At 49.6% G+C, this 20,185-nt stretch overlaps 1 protein-coding gene across 1 annotated transcript; it reads right to left on the reverse strand.

Annotated features, from left to right (window-relative positions):
• Window positions 1-897: 897 nt before the first annotated feature.
• On the reverse strand, window positions 898-19,868 carry LOC111154572 (PTEN induced putative kinase 1). The gene is made up of 8 exons (XM_022514221.1): window positions 19,402-19,868; window positions 10,520-10,798; window positions 8,496-8,596; window positions 4,925-5,107; window positions 4,273-4,436; window positions 3,197-3,324; window positions 2,401-2,637; window positions 898-1,564 (listed from the first exon to the last, which is right to left on the reverse strand). The coding sequence occupies exons 1-8, from the start codon at window positions 19,795-19,797 to the stop codon at window positions 1,307-1,309; spliced, it is 1,746 nt and encodes a 581-aa protein (XP_022369929.1). The 5' UTR covers window positions 19,798-19,868; the 3' UTR covers window positions 898-1,306.
• Between the last annotated feature and the right edge of the window lie 317 nt (window positions 19,869-20,185).

Here is a 20,185-nt window from a genome sequence, read left to right on the forward strand (position 1 = left end):
TATCGAGTTGACGTGTATGTTCACCTTGCTTTAGGCGGTAGTTGGATCTCTAAAAAGCACGTGTAAAATTGTATGTGGAATCCCTTCCCCATTGTTGATCTCTACTCATAGAATTTTCTTGTCTTTTATTAGGGTGTAAGAATCACTCTTAAAGCCACATATTCAATTCAAAGCAAATATGTGTTGTTCGGTTGTAAATGTGCATTTAATTCTTCACAATTCCTGTAAGAAATGCTAGTCAGAAGGCAGATCAGCAAGTAAAACAACACACTGCCAATTTCCATTTCATCATCACTTCTAGCTCTGTTAGACTTGAGTCCGTAGCTGGAGGAGCTCAGCAGAAGTGCTTCCACAGAGACGCCCCGAGCTTTCCAGGCCTTGCTAGAAGACGCTGGAGCGTCTTCGCATTTTGATGCCTGAGTATACTGACCTGGCAAATTCTGCCTTAGCTCGGAAGACATGCAGACCGAGGTCCTGGCTGCCACTTTCAAACCAGCCAGGGTCCATTCCTGGAGTCCATGCTGTCCTAGTAACCCCTGCTTTGCCTGAACCTCCCTCCCCGCCCCCCCCACCCCCCTGCCCCAAGAGATCTGCTCGGCCATGGACTTCACAGAGGTCTGTGAGGGAGGCAGGGCTTCTGGCCCACAGTTAACACCGGCCCCTCTCCTCACCTGCTACAGAGAACTCAGTCCTGTGGATTTGTACTCTGATCTTACCACATTGTTAGTACTAATGTACAGAGGGCCTAGTGATTATCATTTCTTTTTAGAGTTTGGCCCCTTGGATTCATCTAGACTACAGGCTGACAAATGATTGCTTGGCCAGTTTGGCCTGTAAAGTGGTTTTCACGTTTTTAAATAATTGAAGCAAATTTAAAAAATAGTATTTAGTGACACATGAATTCATATCTCGGTATATTTACGTATTTCAGACTGCTTTTGTGCTCTAACAACAGTGGAGTAGCCGTGACACGGGCGCTCCGCAGAAAGTCTGCCAGCTTCTCCAGCTCCGCTCTAGTCCAGTTTCTCCCAGCACAGGTGAGAGAACCTCATGCAGGTTACACGATGCACCTGAAATCGCACAGCTAGGGTGAGTTAGTGGCTGCAGACCGTGAACTTTGCCGCTGGCTCTTCTTCCATTTGCCAAACCAGAGGCCCTCTCTAGTGCCGACCAGCCTCTCCGCGCCATCCTCCACGTGCCGCCCACCCTCGCGCGTGGGAGCCCACCCCGCCCCGCAGCTCTCACAGACCAGTACCACACAGATGTTGCTAAGTTCTTTAGTAATACGCCAGCTACAGCAGAGCCCTCACGGGGCCGCTCTCCAGGAGCAGAGGAGCAGGGCTGCCTGGCACAGCGCCTCGTACTCCAGGTTGGCCAGAAATAACATCTTCATCTTGGTCTCCACGCAGCTCTTCTCTGTGCGCCGGTCGGCCAGCAGGGTGGCGGCCGACTGCTGGAGGAGCCAGCCGATCATCTTGTCTAGTTTCAGATTCCTCAGCGCTAGAGTATGTTCACCCCAGAGGCTTAAATGAAGTACGTTAGCGGCTACTCGGGCAGATGGTCTCTGCGACAGGCAGGGAAGCGGAAGCTTAGAACATCGTTGGCAAAGCATTCCACCCACAACCTGATATGTTAGCGAATTCTTAATTTAGGATCTTCCCTTCTCTGGCCCCCAAACCAAATTCTTGTTCACCCCTTTGTCTCTCCTTCCTAGAATACCATTCACTCACCGGACACCTGCTGGCTGCTCTCTATCCCTGTTCCAGGCTTTTCCAGGGGCATACCCGTGCCCTGTGCAGTCTGCATTGTTGAAATAGCCGCCCCAACAAGGAAGGCCCACAGACCGCCTGGGTCTAGCACTCTCTGGAGTGAGGGGTCCTCTCCTTGCTCGGTAACTGGCAGTGAGCACAGGCTGTGGCCCTGACAGCATGCCGCCCAGTGGGAGGAAGTGGCAGAACAGTAGCTTGAACCCTGTCTGCCTTTGTGCCCTTCCACGAGGCACTCCAGCTGAACTGGGCCTACGGTGCCCAATCATGGCTTCAAATATTCTAGCCTTTAAGTTCCCTAATTGATTTTGGAAATGTCCAGATCTGCTCTTGGGAGAGGTCTTTACATCTGTCTCATTAGGTGTCAACTCTTGTATAAACTACAACTCCATTAAATATTTCTTAAAAATATTATCTTCTAAGTAACTTAAGCCACTACAGCCAAGAAGAGCTGCGATGCTGGAATTCTCATTTGGTGGCCGGCTCCCCTACTCGTGTTAATACTAAAATTTGTTCTCCCGTACTTGGCCTTTATCTTTCTAAGAGGAGCTGTCACTCCAGTCTTGTCCAAACCTGATCTTTACTCTGGAACATAAACTTCCACACTCCCTGCAAACCCTGGGGACAGCCTCACCTTGCCGGCCTCTCGCTGGAGCAGTGACTTCACCAGCTGTCTTGCATCCAGAGGCACGGACTCGGGCAGCTCGGGCAGCTGAGCCTCCTGGTAACTGCGGCTTTCAAGGTGGGCCCCGCCCTGTCCATAAAAGGGATTGGAGAGCCCGAAGATTTCATAGGCGAGTGCACCAACGGCCCAGGCATCAGCCTTGCTGTAGTCGATCATGGCCTTGGGCCCAGGGCAGGCGGTGGACACCTGTTTAGAAAGCAACAGGTGAGTTTCACGCTGCTGGTATTTTTTTTTTTTTAAGAGTTTATTCATTTGATCAACAGAGATCACAAGTAGAGAGGCAGACAGAGAGTGAGAGGGAAGCAGGATCCCCACTGAGCAGACAGCCCAATGTGGGGCTCCATCCCAGGACCCTGAGATCATGACTGGAGCCAAAGGCAGAGGCTTTAATCCACTGAGCCACCTAGGCACCCCGCTGCTGGCATTTCTAACACACGTACCTACACAGCACCTGACTCATGGGCTAATCTGAACTCTGTCCCAAGGAACCCAGAATTTGAGTGAGTTGTGGCTCAGACCCAGAAGAATCTTCTTAGGTTGCCTACTTTATGCTGACAAAACACACATCTCCTGCAAACATTAGGGAGGGCCAGACTAACACAGGGGAAAGGGACTTGTGCCAAATTAAGGGTCAGAAAAGACAGGTGTCGGGTAGGTAATAAGGCAGCGAGTCTCGTCCTCCCAGTCAGTGGAAACAAGATGGAGACGTCTGCTGACGGCACAGGACATGCTCCACAAGACTCACCTCTGGAGCCATCAGGCAGCCGTTTCCACCCCGATCCACATACCAGCTGGTGAAAGGCAGCTGCAGGCCGGTGCGCTCGTCAGCCAGGCAGCAACCGAAGTCTGTGACCACCAGCCAGGGGCAGCCATCTGGGGAGGGGACAGGCAGAGGTGAGTGACTGGTTCTCTCCTGAGGGGCCTTTGTAGGTGCCCTACCACAGACACCAAGACGTGGGTGAGGGGCTAACAGGGACACGGTATCAGCCCAGGAGTGCGGGCCAGCGAGGCCCGTGTGGGTGGCCACTCACCAGGGCACTCAACGGGAGGCCAGCTACAGGAGCCCAAAGATGTCTCCGGGGAAACCAAAGCTCTCAAGCAAAGAACTAGATGAAAGTTGGGCTCAACGTAACTGATCAAGTAATCGGAGCTGTCCCAAGACTGAAGAAGCTGCTCCCAGTTTACTCAGCAGATGGCGCTTAGCTCTGATGCCCCAAAGATCTTTGATCTGAACTTGAAACCCCAAGTCCAAACCTAAGAAACTGGTATGTTGGGGTTTAGTTATTTGTAAAAGGAATCACACAGACTTCCTTCAAGAAGCTAGTCCTCTAGCAATTTAATGGCCCATTACTTTTAAGTCTTCCGGCTCAAAATTTACCTGCCCTCCGGCTGTCCTTCACAGGTTAAGTGGCCGGCCGCCAGCCTCCACTTCAGTGCTTCCTGTGTGAGGAACTGGGAGCTCACTGTTTCCAGGGGCAGCTGGGCTTACATCCGGACAGCTCCCACTGTCTGAAAATTCTTTTTTCTGCTGAGCTAAATCTACCTCTCTTTTCTTTGAGAAAACTTCCGCCACTGAGGTTTTTGTTCTGTAAGTGGGCAACAGAAGGAACTGGGGGACTATTAACCATCATTCCAAAAGCCCCACAAAGAGAAGAAAGCCTCCATTTTGAAGGAAAGATTGCTCATCTCTTGGGTACAGAGCTAAATTAAGACACAACTTCTAGTAGGACATAAAACCCGAAAGGACTGAAGGGTCCTAAGTGTCTGCAGAGCTGAAGTCTGGTGCCCCTGGAGATCTGGGAGGGTGCGGCCAGGACCCACCTGCGTCCAACTCCACGAGGATGTTGTCAGATTTTAAGTCTCGGTGCGCAACGCCCTGTTGAACCAGATGAGCCACGGCCTCCAACAGCTGCAAGAGCATCACGGTGGCGAGGCGGTGGCTTGGAGTGTGCTCACGAAGGTACTGGCGCAGCGTACCGGGGTAGCTGGTGGAGAGGGTGACAGGGTCTCTGGCTGTCGCACATCAGTGGTCCCCCCAACATCTTATTTACTATTAGGATGATGGCCCTTCCTCTTCTTGGACTTTTTTGATCTTCTTCCCCCCCCCCAGTATTGTTACCACCCATTATCCTGAAGTCAGGGAGGGAGAGCTGGGGCCCCACATGACGGAAGTAACGGTACAGATACTCCTTCCTCATGCCAGTGACAGCCGTGCCAGGAGGGGCAGGGGGTTAGGGAGGAGAACTGTTTTTACACAACTGGTAAGGCAAGCCATAGAAAGGGGCAAGAGTCGAATGGACTAAAAACACTGGTGAGAACTAGGTTCTGAATGAAGAGGAGACTCCATTTTCATGAAAAGTCACCCATAAGGATCCCCGCCTTCTGAGATCTATGCCCTCGGCATGGGTGAGGGCCCCCCTCCTTGCCCCCCGGGGGCTCCAGGTGCACAGAAGCACGACCAGCTCCTACTTACTTCTTCATAACCAGGAAGAGTGTCCGCCCATGGCCCAGGCCTTCGGGATGAAGGCGTGGGGGTAGCACATCGGGGTAATCGACCAGGGCGCCTGGCAGCAGTGGTACAGAAGAGGTGAAGGCACGGAAGACCCGGATGATGTTGGGGTGAGGGGCCAGTTGCTTGGGACCTCCCTTGGATCTTCTATTTTGGCCAAATGGGACAAATGTAGGAATCCAGTATCAGACAAACCGGTTGGAAAGATAATCATTCCATGATAAATACTGACATTCACCTATTTTTTAATTTATCAAATATGTACTGTAGATCTGCTGTGTGTCAGGTACAGAACCTGGTGTTAAAGTGAAAAAACAAACCCATAAATATGACTTGTCACATCTGATGACTCCCCTGGTCTATCCATCTGTCCATCCGTCAATTCCATGCAGCGGAATACGGTGGTTAAGAGACTGGAATCATGACTATACGGTTTGAATTCTAGGTCTGCTACTGTAAGCCTTTGGCCAGGTTCCTTCTCTGGGCTCAGTCTCAATTGCCAAAGGGAATAAGATAGTAACGTTAAGTTGTAAGGTTAATGCTTATATAAAGGACCTAGAATCTCTGATGGCAGATTCTGGCATAACCCTTAAAGTGTAGTATGAGTTCAAACCTTTGTTGAGGGGCAACTGGGCGGCTCAGTCAGTTAAGCATCTGCCTTCGGCTCAGGTCATGATCCTGGGATTCTGGGATGGAGCCCTGCATCAGGCTCCCTGCTCAGCGGGGTGTCTGCTTCTTCCTCTCCCTCTGCCTCTACCCCTCCCCCTGCTCTTTCATGCGTTCTCTTTCTCTCTCTCTCAAATAAATCTTTTAAAATACCCCACAAAACCTTTGCTGAATGAATGAACAGACACAGATGCAGTTTATAGTACAGAAGTCACCTGCCTTCCCACCTGTCCCCCTCGGGGAGCCCCCCGCCCACAGCCCTGCTGAGGGGCACAGTGGCTGTGTTCTGGATGGTGTGAGTCAGCCTGCTAGGTCTGGGCCCCACCCCTCAGCCAGTACTCTCACTGGGTGGGCTCCTAGCTCCAGGGCAAGGAGCCTGCAGTCACAAATGGTTGGTGGGGAAAGGGATGAGGGCCAGTTCATTTCTCTTCTTGAGGAGCACTAGTGAAAAAAACATGGTAGTAACTAAGCAGTCAGCAGTGGAGCTAAAGGTGAAGGATGCCATGAGGCTTGACCGGGGCCACGGGAAGCCAGAGAGATGTAGAAACCAAAGGCACACAGACACAGAAGAACATGGGGTAAGAAATAAGGACACTGGGGGGCACCTGGGTGGCTCAGTGGGTTGGGCCTGTGCCTTAGGCTCAGATCATGATCCCAAGGTCCTGGGACTGAGGCCCGCATCGGGCTCTCTGCTCAGCGGGGAGCCCGCTTCCCCCTCTCTCTCTCTGCCTCTCTGCCTACTTGTGCTTTCTGTCAATAGAGATAGATAAAATAGATAAAATCTTAAAATAATAGATAAAAATAGATATATAGAATCTTTTTTTTTTTAAAGATTTTTATTTATTTATTTGACAGACAGAGATCACAAGCAGGCAGAGAGGCAGACAGAGAGAGGAGGAAAGGCTCCCCGCCGAGCAGAGAGCCCGATGTGGGGCTCGATCCCAGGACCCTGGGATCATGACCTGAGCCGAAGGCAGAGGCTTTAACCCACTGAGCCACCCAGGCACCCCAATAAATAGATAGAATCTTAAAATAATTTTAAAAAAAGAAATAAGGACACTGGGGTGGCAGAAAGCAGAGAATGGAGCTGAAGCCCAGAGAAATGAAGCCAACACTAAGGGAGCAAGATGCCCGCCCCCGTCTTAAGATCGGCCTCAGTTCCCGAGCTGTGGGGTCCGTCCACGTGCAGCCTACTGCTTCCTCCTGAGTCCATCTGAGAGCAGCTCTGTAAGTAATCAAGGGAGTTAAAGCGTTGTTCCTAGCCTGGGGCCACTGGGGCTAGTGGGAGAATTGGGATCACAGCTCAAGGCTGTCCATGTCACAGCGGCAGAGCTCAGCCCAGTTGTCATGGGAGCCCAAGGGCAGAGTGGCTGTGCGAGGTATGTGTGCACGTGGGTGTGTCTGAATGGACGTATGGAGTGGGACAGGAGGCTGTGGGGAGGGCAGCCCGAGGAGAGCTAACTGTACAGAAGACAGGCATGGAAGAGTTGGCGCGCTCGTGGAGGGCAATGTGGATTCAGTATGGTGGAGCACAGGGTGTAAACGGGACAAGATCAGAGATCAGGTGGGAGGCAGGAGGAGCAGATTACAAGGACTGAGACTGACATCCCTAGATGGGCAGAGAGGGTGGACAGAAACACGCCCAGAGAGATCTCAGGGTCTGAGTCACTGACGTCATTGGTACCTTAGGTAACAGAACTTCTGTCAAATTCATGGAATCATTTGATGGACATTTACTGAGCTGTAGGGACAGAAAAGTCCTGCCCTCAGAGGGCTCACAGTACAACGGGAGAGACAGAGTTAAGATTTAAGGTCAGATGGTGAGAAATGCTATGAAAAAACAGAAAGCAGGGAAAGGGCCCGAAGGCCGACAGGGGGCACTTCAGGCGGGAGGACTGTGCAGCCTCGGCCGCAGACATCAGCTGGCCCGAGTGAGCAACAGAACCACCTGAGGAAAGCCACCTGAGGAAAAGCAGCAGTCCTTCCCTACAAAGGACTAAGGAGAGGGGAGGACACCAAGCCCATCAAGCAGCCACTTCTGCTTGCCCCCATGGCCCCTCGGGCACACGGGAGCCTTCCAGACCGTGGAAGGGGCTTCCCACGTGCTCTCTCAAGTCCCCGTGTCCGCCCCCGCTTCCGCCAGCACTGCGCCTGTACCCCAGGCAGCCAGGACGCAGCTCTTCGCAGGGTCCGCGAGCAGGAAAGCGGGCACACGCCTGCCACGGAGCTGGGAACGCGGGATGCCACCCACCCCTCTTCCCTCTGTGGAGAAGGCCTCTGGCTACTCTGGCTACTTCTCTGCCAGAGAGAGGGCCTGGGTAGTTCTCTTATTCATCTTCAAAAGGCAGCACGGATGGTCCCTTCGAGAGGCCTTTCCGAATGGGCTCCCCTCAGCACCTGAGCGTCCATGATTCTAGCACTTCCTACCCTGACCTCTGCTCCCAACTCGTCTGGTTCCTCTGTCACACACACAACTCTTGGGGAACAGGCCGCGTTTTTTTTAAAGCTCCTGGCATGCCAAGACTGGAATGAGTGTTATCTGCGGGGACAGAGCAACTGGTAGGGATGAGTGGCGCTCCCCTGGGGCATTACTTAACGATCAGAAGTCAGGTCTATTTTCCAATGTTCTGAATTGGGCATGCCGGGATGGCCTGCTCTCTCTGCTCCAGGGTGAACCAGCCATCTGCATCTACAGTTGGAGTCGGAGGATCTGCACTCTTCCCCAGGCCGAGTCATCCGACTGCTACAAAGCCACCATTAACTACACCACTTACCATCTATTACATGTCCGCTGGACACCGCTCTGAGTACACAGGTGAGGATTTTGCTAAGAACTCACAGCCAGTCTGGTCGGCATTTGAGTGCTTACCTGTAAGTGACCGCTCCATACTCCCCGGCCAAGGCCACTCGACTAGCTGGGACTAGCTCCTGGCTCATGGTACTAAAGATGGCTTCACTGGAGGAGCCCGCCTGGAACACAGTCATGAATTCGGAGTTACACAGACCTGAGCACGTCCACGTCCTCCATGCAATCTGGACTAGACAGCTACTGCCTGGAATTATTTGAGGTTTTTTAAAAAGATTTTATTTTTAAGTAATCTCTACACCCATGTGGGGCTTGAACTCACAACCCCAAGATTAAGAGTTGCGTGCTCCACTGACTGAGCCAGCCAGGTGCTCCCAGAATTGGTTTTGATATTCAAGTTAGGATAAACTCCCTGGGGGTACCCGGGCGGCTCAGGTTATGTTCTCAGGGTTGTGGGATTGAGCCCTGTGGGGTGCGGGGGGCTGCTCAGCAGGGAGTCTGCTTGTCCCTCTCCCTCTGCCTCTCCCCCTGCTCATGCGCTAATAAATAAAATCTTAAAAAAAAAAAAAAGATAAAATCACTGAAATAGCAAGTCAAGCTAGTCCCTCCAGGGAGAGAGAGGGCAGAGATGCCATCTGTCCCAACTCCCGGGGGGTTTCAACATCACACCTCAAACTCTTGGCAGCTCAGGTACCCAGGGTAGGAAGAGATGGCAAGATAGGGGGAGGGACCTTTCTTCCTGCCATTAATGCCTCCAGTCACCCCCAGGCTCCAACTGGCCACTGGGTCAGTAAGACTCACCCCTGCAGGCTGCCTTCAGCGGACAGGCAGAGCCAGACAAACCTGCCCGGGATAAGGTTGTGCTGAGGCTTTCCCAGCCCCTCAGTAAAAGGGAGTAACAGCAAGAACCAAAGATGAGCAAAAGCACCCATTTTCCTTGTTTCATTTCAAAGGGCTCTCTGACCCTGTGGAACCAGTCAGGACCCCTCTAGGAGTCAAGTCATTCAGCTTTTGTGAGTGCGGTAGTCAGCACGCACATCTGGAAGCTTTGATGCTAACCCTGGCTGCTGCACAGGCAAAGGCCTTGGCTACTTGTTAGCTAATTACCTAGCTTGGAAAGGCAAGAGTCTTTATCCCCCTTCTCCCCCAGATCAAAACCAGAAACTGAATTCTTCAGTGTCCAGCATGAGCTGCCACAGCTGTGCCCCAGCTTAGCCTTGGGGGGATGCTCTGGGCAGGAAAAAGAATATCGGGTCTTGATTAATTTTCTAAACCCATATATATAGCAAGAAGAGAAATAAATTGCTCTAGATGAAATCTTTGCTTTTGTGGAGGGAAAACACTCAGTTTCCCTAAGCCTTGAGTCGTCCCAGAGTTGAGAGCAGAGAGGTGACAAGCAAGCCTTTGATCTGGAGGGGAGGTTGAAGGGGGAGTCTGGAGGACAGGAGTGTGGCCTCTCCTCTCCAGTGAGGCAGGTCAAGGGAGGGAGAGAGGGAGGATGGTGGGAGCTGCAGACCCAAATTCAGCAAACTGGATCATGAGGAACAAGGGGCTTAGGTACCTGTTGCTGTGTGTGGACCAGACCAGAAGCATGGGCATCACCTGGGAGCTGGTTAGAAAGGCAGAATCCCAGCTCCACCCCAGGCCCAATGACCAGAATCTGCCTTTTAACCGGATCCTCAGGTGACTGGCAGACATGACAATGTGAGAGGGCTTCCAACTCTTGCGTGAGTGGGCAAGGAAGCCTGACCATACAGGTGCCTGAGCTGTGGAGAGCCCGCCTGCCTGCCTCCTGGGAAAAAGCACTGGCAGGTCCACCAAAATTGGGGCTTATTTCTTTTTTTTTTTTTTTAAGATTTAATTTATTTATTTGAGAGAGAGAGAGAGAGAGAGAGATCACAAGCAGGGGGAGGAGCAAAGGGAGAAGCAGACTCCCCCACTGAGCAGCGAGCCCAATGTGAGGCTCGATCCCAGAAGCCAGGGTTCACGACTTGAGCAGAAGGCAGACGCTTAACTGACTGAGCCACCCAGGTACCCCTGGTGTTTTGAGAAATGCCCAAGTCAGAGATGAAAGGCCCCCTCCTTACCGAGATATTCCACATCATCTTGATGGCCAAGGGAAAGGCGGGGGGTGAGGCTGGCTCCTCTTCTCGTGGAACGACATCTGGGTCTCCGCCTGGAAGAGGCCTGACGCTCTTCACCACCTCCAGGCTCTGGGGCAACACAGGCATGGCGGCTTCATACACAGCAGCACTGCACCCCTTGCCAATGGACTGCCCTATCAGATACTCCTCCAGCCGGAAGCCCTGCCAGCGTCGGGTGTCCAGAGGGTCAGGCAGCAGCTTGTTTTTCTGGGTAAAAATTGCCTGTGAGGAACAACACACGCACCATGAGCCAGGATGCCTAGTGAGGCCCAAGTGAAGGGCGGTGGGGGAGGGGAGGGGCAGAGCCAGGCATGGTCTTCACTGCTCATCCTGGGCTTAGGCCAAGTTCCCTTTTTCTCCCATCATTCAGAATAATTTTTTCTCAAACTCTGTGCCTTCACTGCAATCAGAGACCACTGAGCACGGAACCTGCATTAGTCAAGAGGTCGAAACGTCTCCCTGCTGCAGCTGGCACGTCTTGTCTGTCAAGCTCCCCGCACAACCCTGGAGGCTTCTGATCACAGAGAAGCTCTCTGTGCAGGCTTTGGCGGGCAGCTACGGGACGGTTCTCGGGCAGCTCTCCTCGGACCTTCAGAGGAGATCTAGGGCTGCTGTTTGACTAAGTCTGTGTCCACCACTAAAGCCACTGTAAAAGGTTTTGGAGTCTTTGTGTGGGCCGCCAGCCTGGCACCTTGCTCCGCCCGATCATTCCACGGGCAATCAAGCAGCCCCATTTTTGGTGTCCTTGGCAGTGGACAATATCTGCCTCCTTGGGTTCCAAAACAGCTCTAATAATCCTGAAACATCTGAAGTCCACCTCAAGTTGCTCGGCTTCAGTGTGCAGGGTTTCAGAAGAAAGGGCAGCTTTAGGGAATGGAAGAAAATTGGAAAGCTTAGTTTGGAGAATCATAACCAGATACTGGAGGAAACCAGAATTCAGGATCCAGCCCAGTTTTAGAGGCAAACAACAAACACCCAAAGACAGTTGCTTGAACTTCCACAAATGTGTGGTTTCTCTTTCTAAAATCACCCTCATTTCCACCCAAGATAGCCAAATTAAGACTCCAGTTTTAACAACAACCTTGGCCTATTTGTTTACATAAGTGCTGCAAGAATAAACAGTGATTGGCCATACAGGGTTTGCTTTATTTTTAAACAGAAAATCTGCTTTGCCAGAACTTCTCATAAGGAATTTCAGACTGAACTTTTAGTAGTCTCTGAAGGCTAAGAAGCCAAGCCAAGTGTCTGCCATCAGACTCTGCCTGCAACACCTATAGGATTGGGTAAATTCCTCTCTTCTTGAGGTCCCCCAAATAACCCGAGGTTTCTGCACCTGCAGGAAGTGATCTTAATTCACCTGGTAAGGCTGCTGGGAACCCTATAAGCAAGGTCGTAGGCTGATTTTTTTCTAGGGGCTTCATTGGCTCCATAATATCAATCTTAGTTCCTTAAAGTTGCCTGGTCATATCAGAGTCTATGCATGTCACCCTCAAAGTGAATATTCCAGTCAAAGCCTTGATGATAAAAGCAATGATTCCAATCGTGTCCTATCATAAGAACAGATTCTTACTGAACTTATGCAAATAAATACAATGCCATGAATATATAAAAATGCTCACTGAGAGTTTCTGAATCTGGAGGGATTAGGTGGCGAGAAATAGATAAATGTTTCATATTTGTCTACAAAGGAATATTTTACCAAATTTCTGCAAGTCATAACAGCTTAGGAGAAAAACAATTTCCTTAAACCTGAAAAAGCAAACATTAGAGAAACAGCAACATTTCAAACAAGAGTAATCATCTTCCTCAGTTTATTCAGTCCCACGTTACTAATTCTTGTTCTGCTTGAATGCAGTTTTCCTGTTAGTTCCTAAAATTCTTACTCAGTTTGGTTTTACAATCTTAAAGGTATCAGAGACCTGTACTTGTCAAAAGTCCTTTCCACAAATCTCCTTGAAGCGGAAACATATCTGTAACAGCATCAGAGTAAAACAATGACTGTAAATGACAAAGGACTAAAAATGGCCATGGTTTTTCTGTGACACACAACACTTCAATAATTAGAATAAGTGCTAATGGGGCGCCTGGGTGGCTCAGTGGGTTAAAGTCTCTGCCTTCAGCTTGGGTCATGGACCAGGGTTCTGGGATTGAGCCCCGCATCGGGCTCTTCACTCAGCAGGGAGCCTGCCCCCCCAACCCCCTCCTGTCCCCTCTGCCTACTTGTGATCTCTGTCTGTCAAATAAATAAATAAATCTTAAAAAAAAAAAGTTATGATATTATACCCGGACATATCAAAACCTTGGGAATTTTATATAATTTCTGGAATAGTTATCGCATTCACCCATATAACATAATCTAAGGTTTGTCACCACTTGTTTGACAATGCTTTCCACGTAAGATACCAAACAAACAAGCCTCGTTAATAAAAAAGATTTCATTTAGCAGCGGAATCTTGGGAATTTGGTCAAAAATATCATAAGGTTTTACAGCACATGCCTAAATACGATTACAGATCATTACAAAACTTAATACTTAATTATCTACTTAACCAAGGTGGCAATAAGATTCTAAAGGCAAAGAGAGCTCTCTATAGAGCAAAACTTACTCTTTTAATATTAAGACTCAACTGTGAAGTAATCAAAGACCTAATGAAGACAAAACATGGAAACTTTTCTTCTAGAAGATTAAAGATAAAGAAAAAAGCCTTTGTTTATAATTTCTTATTAAGAGTAGAACAATAACTAAGAAAATGGTCATTTTAATAGGAAAACCAAATTCTAATCTTGTACTGATGTACTTCTGAGAGTAAAACTCATTCATTTTAACAAGATGAATTTAAAAAAAAAAAGGTATGCAGTCCCTCTGCTGTCTTTCCCTATCATGGCCTGTGTTGACATACACTGAGACAGAGCCAGCCGGGGTGCTGCATGGATCTGAGCCTTTGTGGTGGGTGCTGGGATGTGCTGGCCAGAACCCCCAGCAGGAACGAAGGACCTTCAGTTGTGGGAATATAGCCAACAGTCCTCAACTCTCCACGGTCACTAGAGAAGGCCCTGACTGAAGACAGCTGCCTTGCTGAGGTCATGCCTTCTTCCCAGATGGTCTCAACCAATGACTGTTCAACAGGAGTATATAAAATCCAATTCTGGACGGTAATCCAGCTTTTGGAACTCCTCAGAGAATGGGCCGAGGCTTCTGCTGACGTTGTATCACTGCTCGACCTTTGCCTGATTCTGTTCTCTGAACCACCTGTCTTCTCCCCAGCTGTCGATCACTCCGGAATAAACTTCTTGACTAATCTCCATTATCTTGGTCCCAACCATGCACAAAATTTCTTTCCAAAGATTCCCTTTTCACAGACCTTCTACAGCTTTTCTTCTTATATTCAGGTTTTGTCCTAAGTTTTCCTTCTTTAAATAATCAGTCACACTTTCCTTGCATACAGTGTTGTTTCTCCTAAAAGAAGCCAAAAACAAACCTATCTTTCTTTTCAGTAATTATGTTTATATTATCCATAATACTTTGTAACACAGACCTATCTTTCAGTAAATACAGGCAGAACAAAAGTTCTACATCGACTATTAGAAACTTTAAAAATATGTCCATTGTAATTAAGCCAACAACCTTAAATTATCTTTAATATTGAATGTTTTCCCAGATCACATGAACTTGAAAGTATTTTTCTTGGTATCAGAATGTCCAATTTTTTTTTTTTTTTAAGATTTTATTTAATTGAGAGAGAGAGAGAGCACAGAGGGAGAGGAAGAAGCAGACTCCCCGCTGAGCAGGGAGACTGATACAGAGCTCCATTTCTGGACCCTGAGATCATGACCTGAGCTGAAAGCAGATTGAGCCACCCAGGCACCCCTAGAAAGCCCAATTCTTACAACCACTTGACTTTACACCAACTAAATTGAGCTCTTCTACAAATTAATTTTGGCAACATCATCCAGAGGTAGAGAAAAAGGAAAATCTCACGTTTACAATGTGCATACATGGACAAACAAATACACAAACGAGATGCAAACAAAATCTTAAAGGCCCAATTTCCAAATATATAATTTAGGGCTCCATTAATTGGGGATTTTTCTCCAGTCTAATGAATATTATGATAAGCAGTGCTGCAAAACAAAGACTGCCCAAGTTTGGGCTGCACTGGGGAATCAAATTCACTTTCCATTTTCCAATTAGAACATGGCTGGTGTTGTCCAAAGATACCAAAACCTGCAGCAACAGAGAAACCAAATGGAGTCATGAGTGCCTCTGTGAGCACAGGTTCCTCCCCTAAACCTGGGGCTTCACCACTGAAGGGAAGAGCTCCCTAGTCAACTCTCAGACGAGCAGGCCGTGGCTCAGAGATCCACAGCAGTCCCCCTAATTGGAGGCAACCCACCAGGAAGAGGAGATAAGCTCACAGAGCCTTGCACACGAAATAACTCACTTAGAGACACGTGTCCAAACTGAAATCAAAAACTGCTTCCTTGCTGCAAGGGTTAAATTAGGTGCCCACGGCTGGCAGTGCCCAGTGGGGGTGCGACTCTGGGACAGTCCCTAGGACAAAGAGCCTAGGTCACCGCATTCCCCACACTAGCTGGGGTATAACTCCTGCTGACTCGCAGCAAAATCACTGAGACAGCAAGGTAAGGTTTTTGTTTTTGTTTTTGTTTATTTTGAGAGGCCACCAAATAAGGCGGTGGGGGGGTGGGAGGGGGAGTGGGGAGAAGGCTCAAATCTGCCTCCCTGGGGGAGGAGAGTCAGGGGTACTTCACAGCAAGTGGAGAAAGCCTGGGTAAAAACGGCAGCTGTGCTTATTAGTGCCATTAACCCTTTGGTTACCAGTTCACGTTCACATGTCACTCTTCCGCTCAAACACCTTTTTTTCAGTACCTTGGCCTAGCGCTTCCTATTTGTGGAAGCTCACTGAGCTCTACTGTGCACTGCCCGTACTCACCTTCATGCGCCTCTCTCCAAACCTGTTTCTGTGAAGCAGTTCGGCCTGGCTCCCTACTCATCCATCAAGTCCCACCTGAAGCTCCTCCCTCCTCTAGAACCAGAAGGGACAGCCCAACCTACAGCAACCTGACCTGGAGGATTCCTACAGCACGGGGTACCTATAAGCTAATACACCTTGTGGGAGAACTTTTAACTTAAGAAGAAAAAAAAAGAGAGTCTATCTTGCCTTGCCAAATAGTTTTTAAACTCCATGGAGTGGAAGCAGTGTTCTGTACAGTAATCTGTTATCAACCATGGCTTTGAGAATGAGATATATATTTTTCAAAGATTTTATTTATTCATTTGTCACAGAGAGATCACAAGTAGGCAGAGAGGCAGGCAGAGAGAGAGAGGGGGAAGCAGGCTCCCTGATCCCAGGACCCTAAGACCATGACCTGAGCAGAGGCTTAAACCACTGAGCCACCCAGGATGCCCCTATATTTTAAGTTTTAATTTTGAAATAATTTAGACTCACAAGAAGTTGCAAAAAAAAAATCTGCACCAAGTGTCCTGTGTCCCTTCGCCTAGTTTCCTTCCATGGTGACATCTTATAAAGCTGCAATTCAATATCAAAACCAGGAGAGCAAATTGGTACACTGCTGTCAACTAGACTACAGACCTTACTCGGTTTTTACCATCTTTTAAAACCTGCATTCATTCGTGTGTGTGTGCAGCTCTATGTAACTTTTTAAAAAAATATGTGACATTTAATATAAAGAATTAACTGGGGGGCACCTGGGTGGTTTAGTTGGTTAAGCATCTGCCTTTGGCTTGGGTCATGATCCCAGGTCCTGGGCTCCTTGCTCAGCAGGGGAGCCTGCTTCTCCCTCTGCCTGCCGCTCCCCCGCTTGTGTACGCCCTCTTTCTCTCTCAAATAAATATTTAAAAAAAAATAATTAATTGACTTTAACAGCAAACAGAAATAACAAGAGATTCACTGGTAAGGTGCCTTGGCATTGACTGGAAATCCCCCTTCTAGGGTGCGATGGAGAGTCATTCGCAGGGAGGCACTGTGGGTGTGGGGTGGGGGGAGCTGCTGACCACAGGGCACTTCAGAAGCCACATGCTGGGGAGGCCGCAGGCAATGCAGGGGCCCAAGAGCCTGCAGAGCAAGCAGATGGGTGAGGAACCAGGAAGCAAAAGCCCTTCCTCCTGCAATCTCTCCTGGACCCTCTACGGACTAATCTTACCTTGTCACTTAGCACAGGAAAACATTTCAAAGGACCAGGTCCATTTTCACAGAGCAAACAAGAAAGCTGAATTTGGAGCTGAGTCAATAAACTGGTAAGGGGGAACCCTGTGGGACTCAGGGCACTGCCGGCGTTCAGTGAGCGTAGCCCAGGGATGCTGCAGCGTGCGGTGAGCTGAGCAGTCTCTTAAAGCCCCTGAACTCTTCTTTCAACCTCCCCCCAGTCCTCTCTTAGCCTGCTCCTATCCTGCCCTGGGTGCCGCCATCTTGCTAGGATGCAAATGGATCCCATGTACAGATTTGTGTAATCACCACCACAATCAAGATCCAGAACTGTGCCATCACTGCAGAAGAACTCCTTCGTGCTACCTCTGTATCGCACCACCTCTAACCCACCCCTGTCCTCTGGCAACACTCATCTGTTATCTCTACAGTTTTCTCATTTGCAGAATGTTACAGAAATGGAATCACACAGTATGTACCCTTTGGGGACTGACTTTTCTCACTAGGTCTAATACCCTTGAGGTTAATTTAGGTTGTTACCTGTAACGATAGTTGATTCTTGGTTATTGCTTAATGTTTATGTATAGACGTACCAGTTTAACAATCCACCTGCTGAAGGATGTTTGGGTTGTTTTTAATATTTTGCTATTATGAATATTGCTGCTATGAACATTCACATACAGGGTTTAAAATTATTTTTACGAATTGTGTTAAAATATACATAACATAAAATCGACTATTTAAGTCATCTTTTTAATTGTTTCTTTTTTTTAATTAAGATTTTTTTTTTTAATTTGACAGAGAGAGAGATCACAAGTAGGCAGAGAGGCAGGCAGAGAGAGAGAGAAAAGCAGGCTCCCCACTGAGCAGACAGCCCGATGTGGGGCTCGATCCCAGGACCCTGAGATCATGACCGGAGCCGAAGGCAGAGGCTTAACCCACTGAGCCACCCAGGTGCCCCTATTTAAGTCATTTTTAAACGTATAGTTCAATGGCACTAAGCACATTCACACTGCTGTGCAACCAATCGCCACCATCTACCTCCATCTTCGTCTGGCAAATCTGAAACTCCACACACATTAAACACAACTGCCCACTGCTTCCTCCCTCCAGTGCCTGGTGGCCACCATTCCACTTTCTGTTCTGTGAACCTGACTACTCTAAGTACCTCAGGTAAGTGGAATCATACAATCTCTCTCCTCTCATGACTGGCTTATTTTTTACTTAGCATAAGGTCCTCAAATTTCATCTATGTTGTAGCATGTGTCAGCACTTCAAGGCTGAATAATACTCCATTGTATGTAGATACCACACTTCGTTTACCCATTCATCCGCCCATGGACATCTGGATTCTTCTGACTACTGTGAATAATGCTGCTATGAACATGGGTCTAGAAACATCTGCTCATGTCCCTGCTTTCAGTTCTTTGGGGGCATATAACCAAGAGTGGAACTCCTGGGTCAAATGATAATTCTATTTTTAATTTTGGGGGAACTGCCATACTGTTTTCCACAGCTACATCTACTGCTGACAAGGACAGCAGCTGGGGACTAGACCAGATGTCACATGTCACCCAGACTGGCCAGAGCTCAAACATGAGACACTCTGGTGATGAGTAAGAACTGGAACAAGGGCTGGAAACCAGGAAACATGGGAGACACTGCCCAGTCCTTAACGAGCTGTGTCCTTGGGCAAGTCACCCCATCCTCCCTGACCACAGCCCTACACTGGACAACCCAGGCCCTATGCTAACTCCGTGAGCGGTTTCAGACCCCAGAACACTGACCTCCCTGGAAGAAATGGGAATTCGGCCAGCAGATGGCCTTCAGACCTGAACCACAAGAATGGCTTTTCCTGGGTCTCCAGCCTGCCGGACTACCCAGCAGATTTTGGATTTGCCAGCCTCCACAACTGCAGAGCCAATTCCTTAAAATTAATCTTAAAAAAATAAATAAATAAATAAACACATGGTATTGGTTCTGTTTATCTGGACAAGCCTAATACATATTTTGGTTCAGCAGAAACAGGTCTTTGAGCTATTTTAGGCATTTACAAAGCCTCCCCTCCCCCATATCCAGTGACTCCCAGTAACTTCAAACAGGCGTATTAAAAACTGTTAGTCCTTATGTTTGCTACGGTTGTTCATAGTTTTTACTTTGGCTTCAGCCATGTCACTAATTGGCTGAACTGCGGAGGCTCAGGTTAAAGGCACAGGCTTTGCAGAGCCAGACTTTGGGCACTGCTAATAGCTGTGCGGCTTCGAGAAAATTACTTTACCTCTCTGAGTACTTTTCCTCATCCACAAACTGGGGATGACAACTTCCTCAGGAAAAGAAGTGTTATGATTTAACTGTCAATTACATTTTAGAAAATTTACACAAAGCCGTCAGCCATGCTGCAGCGGGCACTAAAATTCGCAGCATGACTTCCAGAACATGCCGTTTGAGGAAGGGAACATGGGACGTGCGGGCCCCAAACCAGAAGAGCAGCACCATTGCAAATGAACCTCAACTGCTCAGGTCCAACGCGTTTCCACCTGGGACAGAGGCAGAGAGAGCTTGGCCCCGTGGTCCCAGGCAGCTGGTGACTCCCAGCCCCGCCCCCGCACTAGCCCCGCCCCGCCCCGGGCCGTTGCTCACCTGGATCTCCTGACAGGCCGACACCGCCCGCCGGCCCTCCGCTTGCTTCTCCTCGATGAGGCCCAGGCCCAGCCCAAAAGCCAGAAAGACGGCCCGGCCGCAAGGGCCCGCGCCGCCCCGGGCCCGCACCGCGAACTGCCGCTGGAGCCGCGCCGCCAGCCCGGCCACCGACTGCCGGAAGAAGCGGTAGCGGTCGGGAAGCCCGAGCCCGAGCCTGCGCGACTCCGCGCCGGGTCCCGCGGCCTGGCCGGGGCGTTCTCCGCGACCCCAGCCAGCCGCGGGGCCCGGCCGCTCGGGCCGCCCCCAGACATAGCCCGGACCAGGCTTGGCGGTGAAGCGCAGCAGCAGCGCTCGACCCAGCTGCAGGCCCCGGCCCAGCGCCTGTCGCACCGCCATGGCGGCACCGCGACCCGGTTCCCTCCAGCCCCCTCAGGCGTCCGGGACGCTCGGCATCACAACAAACTTGGGGCCGTGCCTCTGCGCAGGCGCGGGCGCCGGGGGGCGGGGCCTCTGCTCCGGCGGTTCCCCGGCTGGGCGCGAGGGGGCGCCGTGCGCGTACCTGCGCGGCGGGTAGTTTCTCGCTTGTGCACTTTGAACCGAGCGGGGAGGGTTTAAGGGTTTCGAGTGTGGACATCTCTGCTCCTGGGCGAAATCGAGAAATTGAGAAAGGAAACTGACATTGATGGGCCATTGCCCGTCGCGCCAGACTCTTTACATCTGTTAATTCATTTCATTTTCGCACAGGATGCCATTTTTATGGATAAGGAAACTGAGGCAAGGAAAG

Source organism: Enhydra lutris, unplaced genomic scaffold (assembly GCF_002288905.1).
Source record: "Enhydra lutris kenyoni isolate GAN:26980312 unplaced genomic scaffold, ASM228890v2 scaffoldscaffold38, whole genome shotgun sequence".
Lineage (NCBI taxonomy): Eukaryota > Metazoa > Chordata > Mammalia > Carnivora > Mustelidae > Enhydra > Enhydra lutris.

What these genes read in the sequence shown, in the direction of transcription:
- LOC111154572 (XM_022514221.1), bottom strand. Translation starts at nt 19,797, where the DNA reads ATGGCGGTGCGACAGGCGCTGGGCCGGGGCCTGCAGCTGGGTCGAGCG. An exon ending in CTCTTCCTGGTTATGAAGAA is followed by an intron (nt 4,437 to 4,924) that starts GTAAGTAGGAGC and finishes CCTCTCCACCAG; the next exon opens with CTACCCCGGTACGCTGCGCC. An exon ending in CCTCGTGGAGTTGGACGCAG is followed by an intron (nt 3,325 to 4,272) that starts GTGGGTCCTGGC and finishes TCCCCTCCCCAG; the next exon opens with ATGGCTGCCCCTGGCTGGTG.